The sequence below is a fragment of the Cydia strobilella genome, chromosome 14 (assembly GCF_947568885.1).
Source record: "Cydia strobilella chromosome 14, ilCydStro3.1, whole genome shotgun sequence".
Classification (NCBI taxonomy): Eukaryota; Metazoa; Arthropoda; class Insecta; order Lepidoptera; family Tortricidae; genus Cydia; species Cydia strobilella.
The window spans coordinates 12,828,022-12,846,833 of record NC_086054.1 but is presented as its reverse complement, the minus strand read 5'-3'; the positions used below and the strand labels follow the sequence as shown (position 1 = coordinate 12,846,833).

Below are 18,812 nucleotides of genomic sequence, written 5' to 3'. Positions count from 1 at the left end.
AATGTCTGTAATTCGCTATATTTTTCTACAATCTGAATGGAGCTGCGAATGTCTGCACTCGTGCCGTAGCCAATTTAATAATGCCGCCTTGTAAGCCGTTTTACATCCCCCACCATCTAGAGGCTATGAAAAGATTTCGCCTTTACTGCGGTAAGGGTGTAACTTGATGGGAGATAGTTGGGGGTTAGAACCTTTTCGGTAGGAGAAGAACATATGTGAGTGTTCTTTTGTCGTGAAAGATTTATTTAGTCTATAGGTACGTGTGTCTGTTTGGTTTGATACAATTACTATTACCAAATGCAAGTTATTGCAACAAATCAAATAAAATACCTAAGCATACCATAGTAATTTATGTAGGTATGTCGAACGAAGTATCAAAATTACAATGTGCTGCAAAAGTGCATACCCATGAATTACGTTCGTAAAGTGGGTATGCAATTTTACAGCAGTATGTCAAGTATGTGCCACCTCATAATTTCAAATCGAAAAAGTCTAAGGTCTGGCTAGTGCTTGTTATACTTTAAAGAGCCTATCTAATTTTGCAGATAGTGACACTAAAAATAGTTTACAATACATCTGGTGCTCTATTACGACACCCTGTACTATAATAAGCACATTACGTAACTACGTTGAAAATTTAAAGGGCCTTGTACGTTATAGCTTCATTCACCCGATGAGACCAGGGGTGCGAAACTCCTTGCTTCGGGCAAACTCGGCTCCGTTCGGCTCAGCATTGCTCCGAGCAATTATTAGGGTTGTCACAACTTAACGTCGCTTTGCGTGCACGACCACAGATAAGACGATGACTTGAATTTTGACAACCCTAAATAGCCGAAAGGGATAGTGCCATGTGGAAAATCATTTTGAACTTGGAATTAATTACACAAGAATACGTTAAGGAGTTTAACGATCTTAGAATATCAGTTACAGTTTACGATTGTTACGCGATCTGGGGCAGGATTCGGTTTATATCACAAGATATTCTTTATAGCGGTTTGCGCAAACCATGCTTTTGAATCCAGTCGAAGAATAAAATATGAAATAACGCTTTAAACGTCAACAGTTCGCACAGATCCTGTCGTAAAAGTGCCCTAAACGCCTGTTTCGCGTTCTCGCGTTCATTTGTTTATCACTTTATCCATTGCTGCTACAATCACTTAGCGAGCGTGGGCGAGTCGAACGACGCGAACACGAACGCGTAGGGTGACGTCGGGAACGAATGTATGTATGACACTTAATTGCACATAAACCATAGACATATATATTACTTCGTAAAGACCGGCCTTACGAGCACTACGGATGGGGCCGATATATTGGAATCAAAATCGCATTTAGTAACACCAGCGCGCTCAGTCGTGTGGCTCAGCCATTGGTGTAAACGAAGTTTAAGCGTATGCATACAATTCCGACCGAACACCGACGCCTTTCCACTGCGCAATTCGCCACACGACTGAGCGCGCTGGTGTAACTAAATGCGATTTTGACTCCAATGTATCGGTCCCATTCATAGTGCTCGTAAGGCCGGTCTTTACGAAGTAATATATATGTCTAGTCTATGACATACACAGGTTAACATAAAAGAGACAAAACAAAATAAAAATAAAATGTTATGTACAAAAGCAGTGAAGCGCTGGTTGCCTAGCGGTAAGAGCGTGTGACTTTCAATCCGGAGGTTGCGGGTTCAAATACCGGCTCGTACCGGTGAGTTTTTCGTAACTTATGTACGAAATATCATTTGATATTTACCAGTCGCTTTTTGGTGAAGGAAAACATCGTGAGGAAATCAGACTAATCCCAATAAGGTGTAACTCTGGGTTGGAAAGTCAGATGGCAGTTGCTTTCGTAAAAACTAGTGCCTACGCCAATTCTCGGGATTAGTTGCCAAGCTGACCCCAGGCTCCCAGGAGCCGTGGCGAAAAACGCGCGGAAGATGATGTTATGTACAAAGGCGAACTTATCCCTAAAAGGATTGTCTTGCAGATAACCTTTTTTAAAAAAATGCGTAAGGATCAAACACTAAAAAGAACGTCGCCGTCGTCGTCGGAACGTCGTAATACAGCACGGAAAATTAAAGTTAGTATTTCCAGCTCCAGGATATCACAAAAATGATATATGATATTTTGAATAATAAGGATAAATTTCTCCTAATATTTCCATAGCAAATTTCTTTCAGTTAAATCGGGTCAGCAGTTAAAGCATGAAGAGGCAACAGACAGACAGATTTAGTTTTTCACTATATTTTAGTAATATTACCTAGTATGGATTATAAACGAAATAAGTTTTTGGCAAAAAATTCATTTTTAGTACAAGCTTTTATCGTTGACTACTTTTCTTTTCACAGGCAACTTCATCGAGACGATTCTTACAACCTTACAACTTACCAACACAAATAGTTTGAGATGTTTTATCACAGAATTCCCATGGACACCTCCTGGCTCCATCATCAGATCACCTCCATGTCATTATAATATTGCATTGTTATACTATTTACAATAGGTATGTATGCAAAATTTCAGCTCAATTGGTAATCGGGAAGTGGGTCAAATTTAGCTTTCAAGTTTTGACCCACACTAACAAATTAACATTACATACTAACAGGGCAAGTTAAATAAAAGCTAGTAAAAATGCGACTAACGCGAGTATTGTACACACCACGATATTTTGATCTCTCCACCGATTTTTTTATTATTATAAGAGGAAGAGTGCACGCAGCGGAAATGAGAATGTAGAGATGGATGTGTGGAGTGACAAGAAAGGATCGGATTAAGAATGGGTATATTAGGGGAAGTTTGAAAGTAGCACCAGTAACGGAGAAGATGAGAAGTTTTGAATGATTCACGGTTAGTTTCACTAGACTTATATTGACCGGGATATAGACCGTGATTACCTTTTGTATTATTTGTGAGCTCCCGATATTTCGACGCAGTTACATGCATCATGTTCACGGGTGACTGAAGATAGCGGGTGGGTGTCAAAGTTGTGTAGACAGCGCTCTGTCTACCCTCATTCTTGCGCGTCGGCTGCGTTCACTTTCAACGTTACCAACGGTCGCATTCATACTTGTTGCTGCAGCTGCGGTAGTTCGTACATTGGGCAGACCAAACGCACTATTGCCTGCAGAATTAAAGAACACATTGCTGCGGTCAAGAACAATGACGTTCGCAAGTCAGCTATTGCTCAGCATCTCCTTGAGTCGGGTACAAATCACTGGATCGAGTTGCATAGTCCCAAGGTCATTTCGACAGAACGCCACTATATACCAAGATTGGTAAGAGAAGCCGTTGAAATTCACAAATACAAAAATTTTAATCGTGAAGATGGGCTTAAACTGTCAAATGTGTGGAATCCTGTGATTTGTTTGTGTAAAAAACCAGTGATATCCGAATCAAACACGCGTAGTGACACCGTGAGTGTAGTGTGTTTGGACAGACCAACGAGTGTGAACGCGACCGGACCAACAAGTGTGAATGCGACCGTTGGTAACGTTGAAAGTGAACGCAGCCGACGCGCAAGAATGAGGGTAGACAGAGCGCTGTCTACACAACTTTGACACCCACCCGCTATCTTCAGTCACCCGTGAACATGATGCATGTAACTGCGTCGAAATATCGGGAGCTCACAAATAATACAAAAGGTAATCACGGTCTATATCCCGGTCAATATAAGTCTAAGATGAGAAGTAGTAGGTTAGCGTGGTATGGGCATGTGATGAGGAGGGATGAGTGCCATATAGGCAAAAAGAATGTTAGGGATGAATATCGATGGACGGAGCGTTTTTTGGGTCTAAGGCTAGGCTTTAGGGGCTAAAGCTTTAGTGTTATAAATTTCCTAACATAGCTTTTGTCGAAAAAAAATTGTTTAAACAAATGTAAAAAACTATTTGAAATTGTTGATTTCGTTGAAAACATAATTGCCAAAATAAATATGTGACGTCACACCGGGGGGAGGGGTTATCCAAATGTGACCAGGTGTGACAAGGACGGAGGGGTCAAAAAATCTTGTGATGTAAATTAATAGACGAGCCCTAATCAAAAACTCGAAACATCTGGTACATTTCTTTTCTGGTACATCTGTTTAAGTTTGTACATAATTTGATGCATATTAACCATAGCTATGGCTAGTGTCAACATCCAGATAGGAAAATGGGGACTACGTTTTTATGGAAAAGCGGCCGTCCCCTTTCTTCTTAATAACACTGTTCTGTGCTCGGCAAGCATTGTGAACATTCAGCTCAAACGGGGGTGTCGTAAAAGTCCAATCTGTATATTGCGTGGCCCCGTCGGGCAATCAGGGGCGCGGATGAAAAATTTATCAACGAAAAACGTAGAATTTGGCCTTATGTAGTTTTGCTCTGTGTCTGTTTATTCTTTGGTTGGTTATCAGCATTCCCCGGTTTGACGGGTGACGGGTACAATTTGGCTTGACATTTAAAAGGTGCGAGGATAAGTAGTTAAACTTACTATACCTACCTACGTCAAATATGTAATCATGTAGTGTGATATCTAATCAGCGACAGCGTAGACACATGTGCCATTTTCAATCAAAAGGGTCGGTTTTCAATAAGGGTTTTCTATTTCCATACAGCTTCAATTTGAAATTAACCTTATTGACAAGCGACAATGTGGTACCTTTTGGTTGAAAATGTCACATATATATAATATATTATCTGCAATAGCTAGGGATATGCGTATAAATATGTCTGGAAGATGTTTCTGACGAATAAATCTGGCAATGTAGACTATCAGACGTCACCACATAAAAATATTAATTTTAGTATCGGTCAGACGTCACCTCACAAAAATATTAATGTTTCTGTAGTGTCTGAGATACCCACATAAATAATTATATTTTAGATGGCTGATCGAGGGAAACCCTTTAAAATAAGTACCAACTACAGGACTGATTATTGCCTTATTCCGTATCTAGATTTTCTAAATTTTTCTTTCAGGTATGTTAAAAAGTACAATGTTAAAAAGTAGGAAAATTATTGAATTTACTAGAAGTTTAGTTTTTTTATAATTTTTTTGTGAGCCTAAGTAGAAATTGTAAGAAACTGTGATCTTGTGGCGACAATTCTTAGTATTTTTATAAAGAATATAAATGTAATAACATTCAAATACCGTTGCGGTTTCGCACGATGCGAGCGCGGCGTACAGATACTTATGTCTTATCGCTCGGTTAGTTTCGCCGTACATCGGCGGCCCGATCGCGACCATTAAAGTTCATTAAAGTTTATTATATATATCTTATGTATTTTATTTTAAACCCGTTTTACAATTTAATTTATTAAATTATTAATGGAATGATCGATAAATGAAACAACAGTTACCATTTTACCATTAGTTTATTTTTAATGAATTATCGAAAATGACGTCTGATAGACTCCACATCAGTAGAGTATCTCTAAAACAGTCACCACAGTCGCAGAGGGTTAATTGCGATTAAGCCCAACAAAAATATCTATGTTAACGAACATCAAGTACCCCAACTGTCATCTTGACATCTCTCTTCCCAGTCCGGATTCCACCAACTCCTGAAATGCGGATACGTGGACTCCATCGTCACCATATTCTTATCATTGAGCGCCGAGCACAAGTTGCACACGTCCTCTTTTTGTACCGACTCCGAGTACTTGTAGTGGTTCCGCCATCGGAAGAACTCGTGGTACTTGCTCGGGTTGGCTATGATGTCCGCCATGACGTGGGCCAGGGATTCTGGCTCGTAGTGGCGGGCGTCGATGTAGGAGCCGGGAGGGACAAACCTGGGAAAAAGGTGACAGTTTACGTTCGATGTCGCTTTTTACCTGTGACGTGCAAAAGCAAAATGATTTAAAATTGGTTAACTCACAATATCCTCGAAAACTGACACAAGTGTAAGCTAATTGCGAAGATCACTCGTTTGTTCTGCATGAGATAAGTTCTAAAAACGGTACCTAACAAAACTTCCCCATACCGTCCCTTATTTTAATTTACTTAGACTACTTAAAATTGATTATTTTCTGAGGATTCTAATGAGATAATTGTAACGTAGTGGACTTAAAATGATAATTGAACAAGTACCTGGTGTAGTTCGATCCTCCTAGCACAATCGGCACTGCGTCATTATTCAACGCGGTCAGCAACTTCTCTGTCACGTAGTCCTCCGCGAAGGCATTCTCAAAGGAAAGATAGAAGTAATAATCAGATGATACCATAGCCCAACACTTATTTTTCTCATACCAACCGCAAACTAACGTACCACACTGTCCGTATATGTCTACGGTCAACCCATAAGGTTCCAACCCCTTCTGAAGTGACTTCACATATGTTTCTCTCTTACTTCTAGTGATGCAGTGAGATACAAACCAAGCTGCCGCCTTTTTCTTACTCTTTAACTTCTCTTTTAACGTGTCGTCAATCTCTTTCATATCTTTAACCCAGTCCATGTCTATTCTAGGTCCAACGTGTACGCTATTCATATCCCTTATATAAATATACGAGTACATTACATCAGAGTTCAGCTTGTAAGTGGATGTCCAGTTGAAAAAGTAGTCCCACCAAGGGTTGCAGATCGGTTGGTTCGTAGAAGACTCTGCGTTGTAGAAGATGTATTTCTGACGAGGCGATCTTTGCTGGGGCAGCTCTAATGCGTTTACGTATCTCAAGTTTCTTCCATTAAAAGCTATGGCGACGAATTTTGTGAGGTCTCCCTTGAAATATCGTCTGTCAGCAGTCGCATAACAATTTGTAAACTCACACTTGTTCCTAATAAATACGATTTGTCCTGTTCCAAAATTGAGGAACGGATAAGAACTCTGGTGTCCAAAGCAATATGTACTTTAGGCTATTACGGTCAAATTTACGAGCAGTTTTTTCAATTCTAGCGGTATATTGGTTTGCAAAAGATGGATCCAGAACGGGATTACTCAAAGCTTCTTGGATTATTAATTGTTCATCGAGTTCTGTGTTGAAACGTTGAAAGCAGCTCATGTATGTTATGAATACAAAGAAAGCAAAACATAGCAATACAAAAAATATCTTTGAAAAACCAACTTGCGGTGAACTTAATAGAGTGCATTTCGTCATTATGCTTTGTAATAGGAAATTTGCGTTTGTTAAACTTATGATTACATTCAATCGTTTTGCCTCCAATGAAAACAATTTTTATTTTTATTTTACTGTGTGTTCTGACATTATTTTATAACACAATTTTGTCTAATCTTTTACAGTGTTGTCCGACGTCTTGGCCTGGAATGATAGAATAAAAAAAATTCAAGAATAGCCTGACAATTGTTTATTTACTAGGGCTGCATTGCAACTGGTTGAGATAACGGATGAGACAATTGATTAAATCGTAACATCGATTCTGACACATTTACGTACCTCAGTACGATAAAACAGTTTTTTCGTAATAATAATAAGTCGTCACCTGTAGGGTCAAAAAGGTTGCAGGTGCCTGACAATGAGGTAGGGAGTGACTTGCAGATACGTTATAGAGCAATAGTTATTTGTGCAACAAGAGAGGAAAGTTGGTTTTTCTTGCGAGTGTTTATTTTGAGTCCCGAGAAAGCGAAAGAGCGTAGCGAGGGACTCAAAAACACGAGATGTAAAATAACTTTGCTCTCGTGCTGCACATATAATTTTTTACCTCAGTAGTGAGGACATATTGTATATGTATTTCGAATTACACAGACTAATACAGAGAAAAAAAATCGATTTGTAATTGAAGTATAAAGTGGCAGTTCATGGCCTTCACTAAATTAAAAAGCTACTGTTTCACTCTCTGGAGTGACGAAAGTAGGCTTGTTCGAGCTGCTGTGGTGAAAAAGATATAACTAAAACATTGCGGGATATGAAAAGGGGAAAGTCTCCCAGTCACGACTGCCTAAGCGTCGAGCACTTGCAATTTGCTGGCCCTCACTTGCCTAGAATCCTTGCAATGTTTTTAACCTGTGCATCGGATACTCATATTTACCTACCCAAATGACGATAACTATAGTGGTACCTATTGTTAAAAACAAAACTGGCGATATAACTGATGTGAGAAATTACAGACCTATTTATCTGGCAACAATCGTTGCCAGAGTACTTGACTTGACAGCCTACATAACGTGCAATAGGACAAATGTCTGCATTTACACGACGCACAGTTCGGCTTCCGAGCCGGCCTGTCGACGGAGGGTGCGATCATTTGTCTAAAGAACACTGTTGAGTACGATACTCGGCGTAAAACATCTATTTATGCGTGTTCTAGATCTCTCTTTGTAATATTGTCTTCGGTTACCGCGATAGTTACTCATGAAATAAAACTATGAAAAACGGATTATATCGCGTATATTAAATTTATAATACATCCCGACGTTTCGAACCCTTTACAGCGTTCGTAGTCAACGGGTGACTGAGGAAAAATTACAAAGTGCAAAAATACCCACATACTAAAATAATGAACAATCATAGACTATAAACTTTAAGGCTGGTTGTACATGCAAAATCGGTTCATAAGGCTAGTTATACACTACAATTATTTTCAAGTAAAGATATATATATATACGCGATAAAAACTACGCCGGCTCCAACCCTACATACCACGGACCCGAGAAGATTTAATTCCCTCCTAAATTGTAGGAGGGTATCCCAATATGAGACCGGTTGTTGCCGCATGTACAACCAGCCTTAAAGTTTATAGTCTATGATTGTTCATTATTTTAGTATGTGGGTATTTTTGCACTTTGTAATTTTTCCTCAGTCACCCGTTGACCACGAACGCTGTAAAGGGTTCGAAACGTCGGGATGTATTATAAATTCAATATACGCGATATAATCCGTTTTCATAGTTTTATTTCTCTCTTTGTAAATTACGATTTACTTTGGCAAAAGCTGGACAAGACAAATTTTCCTAGAGAGCTAACACGCATATTTAGATACTGGTACGCCAGCCAGAGCAATAGTGTCCGATGGGGAAACGTTTTGTCAGATTAGAGAGATCTAACTAGAAATAGTTTTATTTTTATGTTTCATAACGTCCTGGCTGACGTCCCAAGCTGAGTACAGGTTTTTTAAATGTATGAATGCAGTTTTTCTTGTAATTAAAATCGATGACATGGTTTCTAAGAACAGATCTTCGTGTCTTATAGTTTCAGACTTTCCCATACTGTCCGATCTAAATGGGCAACCCTGTATATTAAAATCAATTACCTAAAAACATTCAAATCTCGAAAATCTCTGGAAAAAAAGCAATTCGATTTGACAACTATTTTAATATCAGTCGAGATGACGTTTTACTTGAAATGAAATGTAAATTGCATACAATTTTGACAAATATCGCATGTTAGTTTGTATCGAACGATACGGAAATCGGCCCCCGACTCTAGTTAGTCTCTGAATAAATAAATAAAACGGATATGTGACATGGGTAAAAAAAGTTTTCATTTACCGCCGTTTGACGTAAACTTTATCTTTTAATTGGTTTTAAGTATAAAATTAATTTGTTTAACACAACTTTGGGAACAAATCAAATTATTTTATTAAATAGTTTTGATGCTTTTTTTTTAAGTAGTCGCACTGGTATATATGTATAAATTATAAACTTCAAGGCGTTAGCCCGGATTGCTAAAGACGCCGGTTCGAATCCGGCCTTCACCACTGGAGGGCTTTGTCACTTTTTCTTTAATATATGACACCTATTTCAGTTTTATAATTTGTTTTGTTGTTTTTAAACTAACATACAGCAAAGTTATCATGTAAAATGAGCCACCTCATATCCGCGGATTCCACCAGAGAGCAACGAGGCCCCTATGTCGGTAATATGAGGTTAGTCTGGTTAGAGAATAAGTATATCATAGAAACTTTATAATATGTGTCTAGATAAAATAGTGTATGCAACTGTACATAATGAGGCATTAAAACACTCGTGTGGTTCTTTTAAGAAACACTTCGTTCGTTTCTTAAACCCACCCACACTAGTATTTTAATGCCTTTTATTATGTAGCAGTTAAATAAACCCTAGATTGAGCCTAACAAAAATATCTATGTTAACGAACATCAAGTATCCCAACTGTCATCTTGACATCTCTCTTCCCAGTCCGGATTCCACCAACTCCTGAAATGCGGATACGTGGACTCCATCGTCACCATATTCTTATCATTCAGCGCTGAGCACAAGTTACACATGACTTCTTTTTGTGGTGAGGAGTACTTGTAGTGGTTCCGCCATCGAAAGAACTCGTGGTACTTGCTCGGGTTGGTTATGATGTCCGCCATGACGTGGGCCAGGGATTCTGGCTCGTAGTGACGGGCGTCGATGTAGGAGCCGGGCGGGACAAACCTGGACAAAGGTGACAGTTTATGGTAGATGTCGCTGTTTACCTGTGACGTGCAAAAGTAAAGTGATTTAAAAATGGTTGACTCGTGTCCTCGAAAAGTGACACAAGTTAATTGCGAAGATCACATGTTTGTCCTGCATGAGATGAGTTCTAAAAACGGTACCTAATAAAACTTCCCCATCCCGTCCCTATTTAAATTTACATAGATTACTTAAAATTGATTATTTTGTGAGGATTCCAATAAAGAGTATTGTAACGTAGTGGATTTAAAATGATAATTGAACAAATACCTGGTGTAGTTCGATCCTCCTAGCACTATCGGCACTGCGTCATTATTCAACGCGGTCAGCAACTTCTCTGTCACGTAGTCCTCCGCGAAGGAATTCTCAAAGGAAAGATAGAAGTAATAATCAGATGATACCATAGCCCAACACTTATTTTTCTCATACCAGCCGCAAACTAACGTACCACACTGTCCGTATATGTCTACGGTCAACCCATAAGGTTGCAACGCCTTCTGAAGTGACTTCACATATTTCTCTCTCTTACTTCTAGTGATGCAGTGAGATACAAACCAAGCTGCCGCCTTCTTCTTACTCTTTAACTTCTCTTTAAACGTGTCGTCAATTTCTTTCATATCTTTAACCCAGTCCATGTCTATTCTAGGTCCAACGTGTACGCCATTCATATCCCTTATATAAATATATGAGTACATTACATCAGAGTTCTGCAGCTTGTAAGTGGATGTCCAGTTGAAAAAGTTGTCCAACCAAGGGTTGCAGACCGGTTGGTTCGTAGAAGACTCTGCGTTGATGAAGATGTATTTTTGATGAGGCGATCTTTGCTGGGGCAGCTCTGATGCTTTTACGTATCTCAAGTTTCTTCCATTAAACGCTATGGCGACGAATTTTGTGAGGTCTCCCTTGAAATATCGTCTGTCAGCAGTGACATAACAATTTGTAAACTCACACTTGTTCCTAATAAATACGATTTGTCCTGTTCCATAATTGTTGAACGGACTAGAATGTTTTGGTGTCCAAAGCAATATGTACTTTACGCTATTACGGTCAAATTTACGAGCAGTATTTTCAATTCTAGTATAATGGTTTGTATAAGATAGATCCAGAACGGGATTACTCAATGCTTCTTGGTTTATTAATTGTTCATCGAGTTCTGTGTTGAAACATTGAAACCAGTTCATGTATATTATGAATACAAAGAAAGCAAAACATATCTTTGAAAAACCAACTTGCGGTGTACTTAATAGAGTGTATTTCGTCATTATGCTTTGTAATAGGATATTTGCGTTTGATAAACTTATGATTTATTCAATCGTTTTCCCTCCAATAAAAACTATTTTTTATTTAATTTTACTGTTTGTTCTGACATATTGTTTTTTAGCTCAATTTTGTCCAATCTTGTTTGAGGGGCACAGAATAACAGTGCTGTTCGACGTCTTGGCCTGGAATGATGGAATAGAAAATTATCAAGACAAAGCTGACAATTGTTTATTTACTAGGGCTGCAGTGCAACCGGTAAAGATAACGGATGAGAAAATTGATTACTTACTCATATTTATGAGTAAGTCATTTGAATGTCGTTATTGAAAGAATCATTATTTCAAACTCAAACTCAATTTAGCAAAGGAATTTCCCAGCGCCTTACTGACACCTCAGGTGCCGGAGGGCTGGTAGCTACCTCGGCCCACAGAACTGGATGACATTTTTTCTACATTCGTTGATCGTAATAAACATAGTGGTTCGCTGCCCCATTTAATAATTTATAAAATATAAATAAATAATCATGTTCATGGCACATATTTGGCTTATGGCATTATTTTGCTAATAAAATACAGGTAGGACATATAATAATTATTTTTGATTGCGATTGAGCCCAACAAAAATATCTATGTCAACGAACATCAAGTATCCCAATTGTCATCTTGACATCTCTCTTCCCAGGCCGGATTCCACCAACTCCTGAAACGCGGATACGTTGACTCCATCGTCACCATATTCTTATCATTGAGCGCCGAGCACAAGTTGCACACGTTCTCTTTTCGTTCTGACTCGGAGTACTTGTAGTGGTTCTGCCATCGGAAGAACTCGTGGTACTTTCTCGGGTTGGCTATGATGTCCGCCATGACGTGGGCCAGGGATTCTGGCTCGTGGTGGCGAGCGTCGATATAGGAGCCGGGCGGGAGGAACCTGGGAAAAAGTGACACTTAACGGTAGATGTCGCTGGTTGCCTGTGACGTGCAAAAGTGTTTTAAAATCTGTTGATTCGTGTCCTCGAAAACTGACACAAGCTAATTGCGAAGATCACTCGTTTGTCCTGCATGAAATGAGTTCTAAAAACGGTACCTTAACAAAACTTCCTCATACCGTCCCCTATTAAAATTTACTTAAACTACTTAAAATTTATTACTTTGTGAGAACTCCAATAAAGAGTATTGGTTATCCGAATACTGAGATTAAATGTAATGTGATGTAATGTAATGTAATGTGTGTATGTTAGTTGGACTGCCAATAAGTTGGCTGATTTCTTCTACAAGCTGTACCTAAGGACTGTTCTTTTATTCGAATTAAAGTGATAACTGAATAAGTAAGTACCTGGTGTAGTTGGTTCCTCCTAGCACAATCGGCACTGCGTCATTATTCAACGCGGCCAGCAACTTCTCTGTCACGTAGTCCTCCGCGAAGGCATTCTCAAAGGAAAGATAAAAGTAATAATCAGAGGATACCACAGCACAACACTTCTTTTGCTCATTCGGGTGGCAAACTAACGTACCACAACGTCCGTATATGTCTACGGTCAACCCATAAGGTTCCAACGCCTTCTGAAGTGATTTCACATATTTCTCTCTCTTACTTTTAGTGATGCAGTGAGATACAAACCAAGCTGCCGCCTTCTTCTTACTCTTTAACTTCTCTTTTAACGTGTCGTCAATCTCTTTCATATCTTTAACCCAGTCCATGTCTATTCTAGGTCCAACGTGTACGCCATTCATATCCCTTATATAAATATACGAGTACATTACATCAGAGTTTAGCTTGTAAGTGGATGTCCAGTTGAAAAAGTTGTCCCACCAAGGGTTGCAGACCGGTTGGTTCGTAGAAGACTCTGCGTTGTAGAAGATGTATTTTTGATGAGGTGATCTTTGCTGGGGCAGCTCTGATGCTTCTACGTATCTCAAGTCTCTGCCATTAAAAGCTATTGCGACGAATTTTGTGAGTTCTCCATTGAAATATCGTCTGTCAGCAGTCACATAACAATTTATAAACTCGCACTTGTTCCTAATAAATACGATTTGTCCTGTTCCAAAATTGTTGAACGGACTAGAACTTTTTGGTGTCCAAAGCAATATGTACTTTAGGCTATTACGGTCAAATTTACGAGCAGTATTTTCAATTCTAGGGGTATAATGGTTTGCAAAAGATGAATCCAGAACGGGATTACTCAAAGCTTCTTCGTTTATTAATTGTTCATCGAGTTCTGTGTTGAAACGTTGAAACCAGTTCATGTATATTATGAATACAAAAAAAGCAAAACATTTTTTTTTAAAACCAACTTGCGGTGAACTTAATAGAGTGTATTTCGTCATTGTTATTTTGTAATAAGAAATTTGCGTTTCGTAAACTTATGAATTCAATCGTTTTGCCTCCAATAAAACTACATATTATTTTTTAACAAAATTTTGTCCAATCTTGTTTGAGGGGCACAGAATAACACTCTGTTCCACGTCTTGGCCTGAAATAATGGAATAGAAAATTTTCAAGAGAAACCTGACAATTGTTTATTTACTAGGGCTGCAGTGCAGCTGGTGAAAATAACGGATGATAAAATTGATTTAATATGTTAAAAATCATTATTTTAAACTCAAACTCAATTTAGCAAATAACAAAGGCACTTTAACACGTCAAGTGGTTTCACAAACAATAAATCACCAAAAATTATAAAATACAATTACAAATATCAATTTAATGACGCGAACTTGTAAAGATAGAAGTCAGACCAAGAAAATTCTGCAACGATCAACACAAGTCTGCAAAATCGTTGCAGACTAGTCTTGTTCTAACTCTACCCAGGTAGCATTTATACGTCATTATGACGTCCGTTACGTATTTATGACGTCATTATGACGTCACTTTGCTACCTGGGTAAACCTATTCGCACCTCCCCTTATCACTTGTTGTGTGTATGTAACATAAATATAGGCACAGATTAAATAATAGTACTAGGTACAGAAGGTTACTCTCCAACAAAACGCGTCTAGGTATTACTTACAACAGATATGACCGCAAGGTAACGCAAGCGCGAGCAGGCATCCGTTCCTTAGCGGTGCGCGGCAACTACTATGGCTAGACACCAAAATTGGTGTGGGCCGCGTGGGGCCGCATGTACGTGTAGCGACGTGACGAAATCGCGGAGTGAGCCACGCCTGATATAGGTACTTTAAATCTGAGCATAAGTGCTTAGGTTAAATTGGGTTAGCATTTTCAAAATGGCTTTTTACCAACGATATTGGCATGAGCGATTTTCGGATACTTTTAACAAATGGCTGTCAAAATAATAAATTTCATCTCCAACTCACACCTGTGTGTCAAGTGGTGTCAAGTCACTACGAGTGTCTATCGAGTGTCACTACCGTTTGGCATTCAGCAATAGCAAAGAGAATTGATTGTAATAAAGAGGTAAAAGTGTAGAAAAAAAAGTGTAGTTTGACATCCAAAACAGATGGCGCTATACTGCGCCGTATGTTTTGCGGTCGCTGTATTGTCAAACGTCAACTTTTGACTATAATGGCCGTACCACACCATCGTACCGCACCATGGTCATTGTGCGACCCACACATAAGTAAGAGCGAGAAAGAGATATCGCTTTCTCGCTCTTACTTATGGATGCGTCGCACAATGACCTTGGTGCGGTGCGACGATGTGTTACGGCCTTAAGAGTTACCGCAAAATGTATGGAGCTGTAAAGCGCCATCTCGTTTACCTGTCAAATTTCGAAGCAGGAAATTGTCATAGGTTTTACGCATCTTAGGGTCTCCCCAGATATATCGACGCGGAATCGGCAAAACCCGATAGGAACAACCCCGATAGGCAAAACCTTTGTCTGCGCAATAAGAGCGAAAAAGCCGTCGATGCGTCGGCAAGCGGCCGCCGATGCGATCCGATCCGAGCCGAAGGACGACTTTTTCGCTGTTATTGCGCAGACATAAAGCTTTTTCCTATCTTTTGCCGATTCCGCGTCGATATATCTGGGGAGACCCTTACTCAATCAATACATCTTTCGCAATAGCAATAAGCGTGACTAAAATGCATCGGCACGATTTACACAGGGCCGTTTCATTCATATATTGTTTATATCAAAGAGGATATAATAAGATAGAGCGGTACTGTCATAGTAAATTTTGTAACCACAGTCATAGAGTAACTTATACTAGAGCGGTACTGTCATAGTAAATTTTGTAACCCCAGTAAATTCACTGCCATCTGTCGACACACTTTAAAACTAAAAATGAAGATTTATAAAAATACGATAGAATGTATTTAAATATAGATAAAGGATTTTTTTTATTTGCATTAATTATTTTTATGATTTTGACCCATGTTCTTTCACTGATATGCGTTAAAATTGTTAAATAACAAACGAAACCGTCAACGCCATCTATACGACTGTAGGCCAAAACTAGTAGCGCCCTCTGAACGAGAATCAAATTTTCTTGATTTTCGAGGCACGTTTTTTCCTTAGACTGTATCCATCTATTACGGAGTTATATCTATCTTTGCCACAGTAAATTCACTGCCATCTATCGACATACTTTAAAACTAAAAATGAAGATTTATAAAAATATTAAAAATACGTTAAAATGTATTTAAATGTTGATAAATGATTTTTTATTTGCATTAATTATTTTTATATGATTTTGACTCGTGTTCTTTAACGGATATGCGTTAAAATTATAAATAACAAACGAAACCGTCAACGCCCTCTATACGAGAGTAGGCCAAAGCTAGTGGCGCCATCTGATCGAGAATCAAATTTTCGTGATTTTCGAGGCACGTGTTTTCCTTAGACTGTATCCATCTATTACGGATTACGGAGTTATATCTATCTTTGGTTTATATCATAGAGTAACTTATACTAGAGCGGTACTGTCATAGTAAATTTTGTAACCACAGTAAATTCACTGCCATCTGTCGACACACATTAAAACTAAAAATAAAGATTTATAAAAATACGATAGAATGTATTTAAATATAGATAAATGATTTTTTTTATTTGCATTAATTATTTTTATGATTTTGACCCATGTTCTTTCACTGATATGCGTTAAAATTGTTAAATAACAAACGAAACCGTCAACGCCATCTATACGACTGTAGGCCAAAACTAGTAGCGCCCCCTGAACGAGAATCAAATTTTCTTGATTTTCGAGGCACGTTTTTTCCTTAGACTGTATCCATCTATTACACAGTTATATCTATCTTTGGTTTATATAAAAGGCACCTAGGTAATATATGTAGATAACATTGTAATTTTCGTAAATCCATGGCCATAATGTCTTATTATAAGTCACCATATCATATAGTCTGATAAGCATTGTAAGAAAAATATTAGTTTTTTACTCACAATAAGACCTGAATTATAATATTTATAATGTTAAATACAGTACTTACAAAGAAAGGTACCCAATTGTCTGGCTCCGATTAGATTTATTTATGTTATAGAGTAGTCTAAAATAACAGAGACGTATTTTTTTAGCTGCCCAAACTCAACCTATTAGGAGAAATTGTCCTGCAAAGTACTGAAAAGTAACCAAATCCTCTAAGAACTTCTGTAGAGAATTTTGTTCAAGCAAAATTGCTAGTTAATTACTGGTTTGATTATATGTTGGAGAACATTAAAAACCGGACAAGTGCGAGTCGGACTCGCCCACCGAGGGTCCCGTACTTTTTAGTATTTGTTGTTATAGCGGCAACAGAAATATTTCATCTGAAAATTTCAACTATCTAGCTATCACGGTTGATGAGATACAGCCGGGTGACAAACAGACGGACAGACAGACAGACAGACAGATGGACAGACGGACTAGGAGTCTTAGTAATAGGGTCCCGTTTTTACCCTTTGGGTACGGAACCCTAAAAAGTAATGGACGAGTTTTGTTATTTCGGCTCAAACTTATATAAGTAAATAAATACTTTAACAAAAATATTAGGTATTGTATTATATAATGTTTAATAGTTACTGATAAAAATACCTACTGATACTGGGTGGTACTAACTAACCAGTGGGAATAACCCGGTGCAAAGTGTATGTTACATAGGCATAGTTAGGCATCTACTGGAGAGTGCGGATAAAAGTACAGTCGGAAAAGAACAACAAAAGCCACTCCGTCCAAGACGTTAACGAAAAAAGTTGGGCAAGTTAATTAGAAAAGTTCAGTACGTGCACCCACACAGAGGGCCTACCGCGAACACCGAAGTTAGCAAATTGCGCGCATCTTTCTCTGTCACTCTAATTACGTATTAATTAGAGGAAAAGAGAAAGAAACCCGCAACTTGCGAACTTCTGTGTTCGCGGTAGGCACTCAGACGTTGCCGTGCGTGCACCGAATACCTCATATTATTTTATACGGTCTCTACTCTACCTCATAGCAATGGACTTGCTTGTGGCAAAGTTTGTATAAGTAGAAAATCTGTAATTGTGACATTAAAAAAAACCGGCCAAGTGCGAGTCGGACTCGCGCACGGAGGGTTCCGTACCATTACGCAAAAACGGCAAAAAAATCACGTTTGTTGTATGGAAGCCCCACTTAAATATTTATATTATTCTAAATTAATTTTGTATCAAGCAGAAACGTCTGCAAACGATGCTATTAAGCTTAGAAATAAAAAAGTGGAAAAATTCACTGTCTTGGGTGGGACTTGAACCCACGACCACTGGATCACTAGTACAGTGCTCTACCATCTGAGCCACCAAGACCGTATCCAATGCAGCGAACCAGTAAGTGAGTCCAGTGGTCGTGGGTTCAAGTCCCACCCAAGACAGCGTTATAGCGGCAACAGGAATACATCATCTGTGAAAATTTCAACTGTCTAGCTATCACGGTTCATGAGATACAGCCTGGTGACAGACGGACGGACAGCGGAATCTTAGTAATAGGGTCCCGTTTTTACCCTTTAGGTACAGAACCCTAAAAATATGACAAATTCTATGAAAATGTGATATTATAATGACATTGCACACTTTGTTCTGTCAAAATCGGCGTAGTTAGTTGAGACGGACTCTATCTCTGTCAGCAACTTTCATATCTGTGTTTAGGCCGCCATTTTGTGATTGGATGAGGCCGCGGGCGGCAGCAAATCTACTTACGATCTCTTTGTATTGACTATCGCGGGACACGGAGCTATGAAGCGTGGAAACGTTAGACAACAGCGCTGGTGGCCTAGGGATAAGGGCGTGCGACTTTCATTCCAGAGGTCGCGGGTTCAAACCCCGGCTC

The 18,812-nt window shown here is 38.8% G+C and overlaps 2 protein-coding genes and 1 non-coding gene across 3 annotated transcripts; all 3 read right to left on the bottom strand.

The window, feature by feature from the left end:
- Nucleotides 1-5,475: 5,475 nt before the first annotated feature.
- On the bottom strand, nt 5,476-6,817 carry LOC134747154 (alpha-(1,3)-fucosyltransferase C-like; the record flags this gene model as incomplete). Its single annotated transcript, XM_063681735.1, has 2 exons — nt 5,476-5,761; nt 6,060-6,817. Coding segments are annotated over 2 exons (1,044 nt in total), but the record flags the coding sequence as incomplete, so codon positions are not given.
- Nucleotides 6,818-10,019: 3,202 nt separating this feature from the next.
- Nucleotides 10,020-13,846, bottom strand: LOC134747153 (uncharacterized). Its single transcript, XM_063681734.1, has 4 exons — nt 12,913-13,846; nt 12,295-12,507; nt 10,591-11,394; nt 10,020-10,302 (listed from the first exon to the last, which is right to left on the bottom strand). Exons 1-4 carry the CDS (start codon nt 13,821-13,823, stop codon nt 10,020-10,022), a joined length of 2,211 nt encoding a protein of 736 aa, XP_063537804.1. The 5' UTR covers nt 13,824-13,846.
- A 4,373-nt stretch (nt 13,847-18,219) lies between these two features.
- Trnat-agu (transfer RNA threonine (anticodon AGU)) lies at nt 18,220-18,292 on the bottom strand. The gene has a single exon. It is a non-coding gene; the product is annotated as a tRNA-Thr (tRNA).
- Nucleotides 18,293-18,812: the final 520 nt, after the last annotated feature.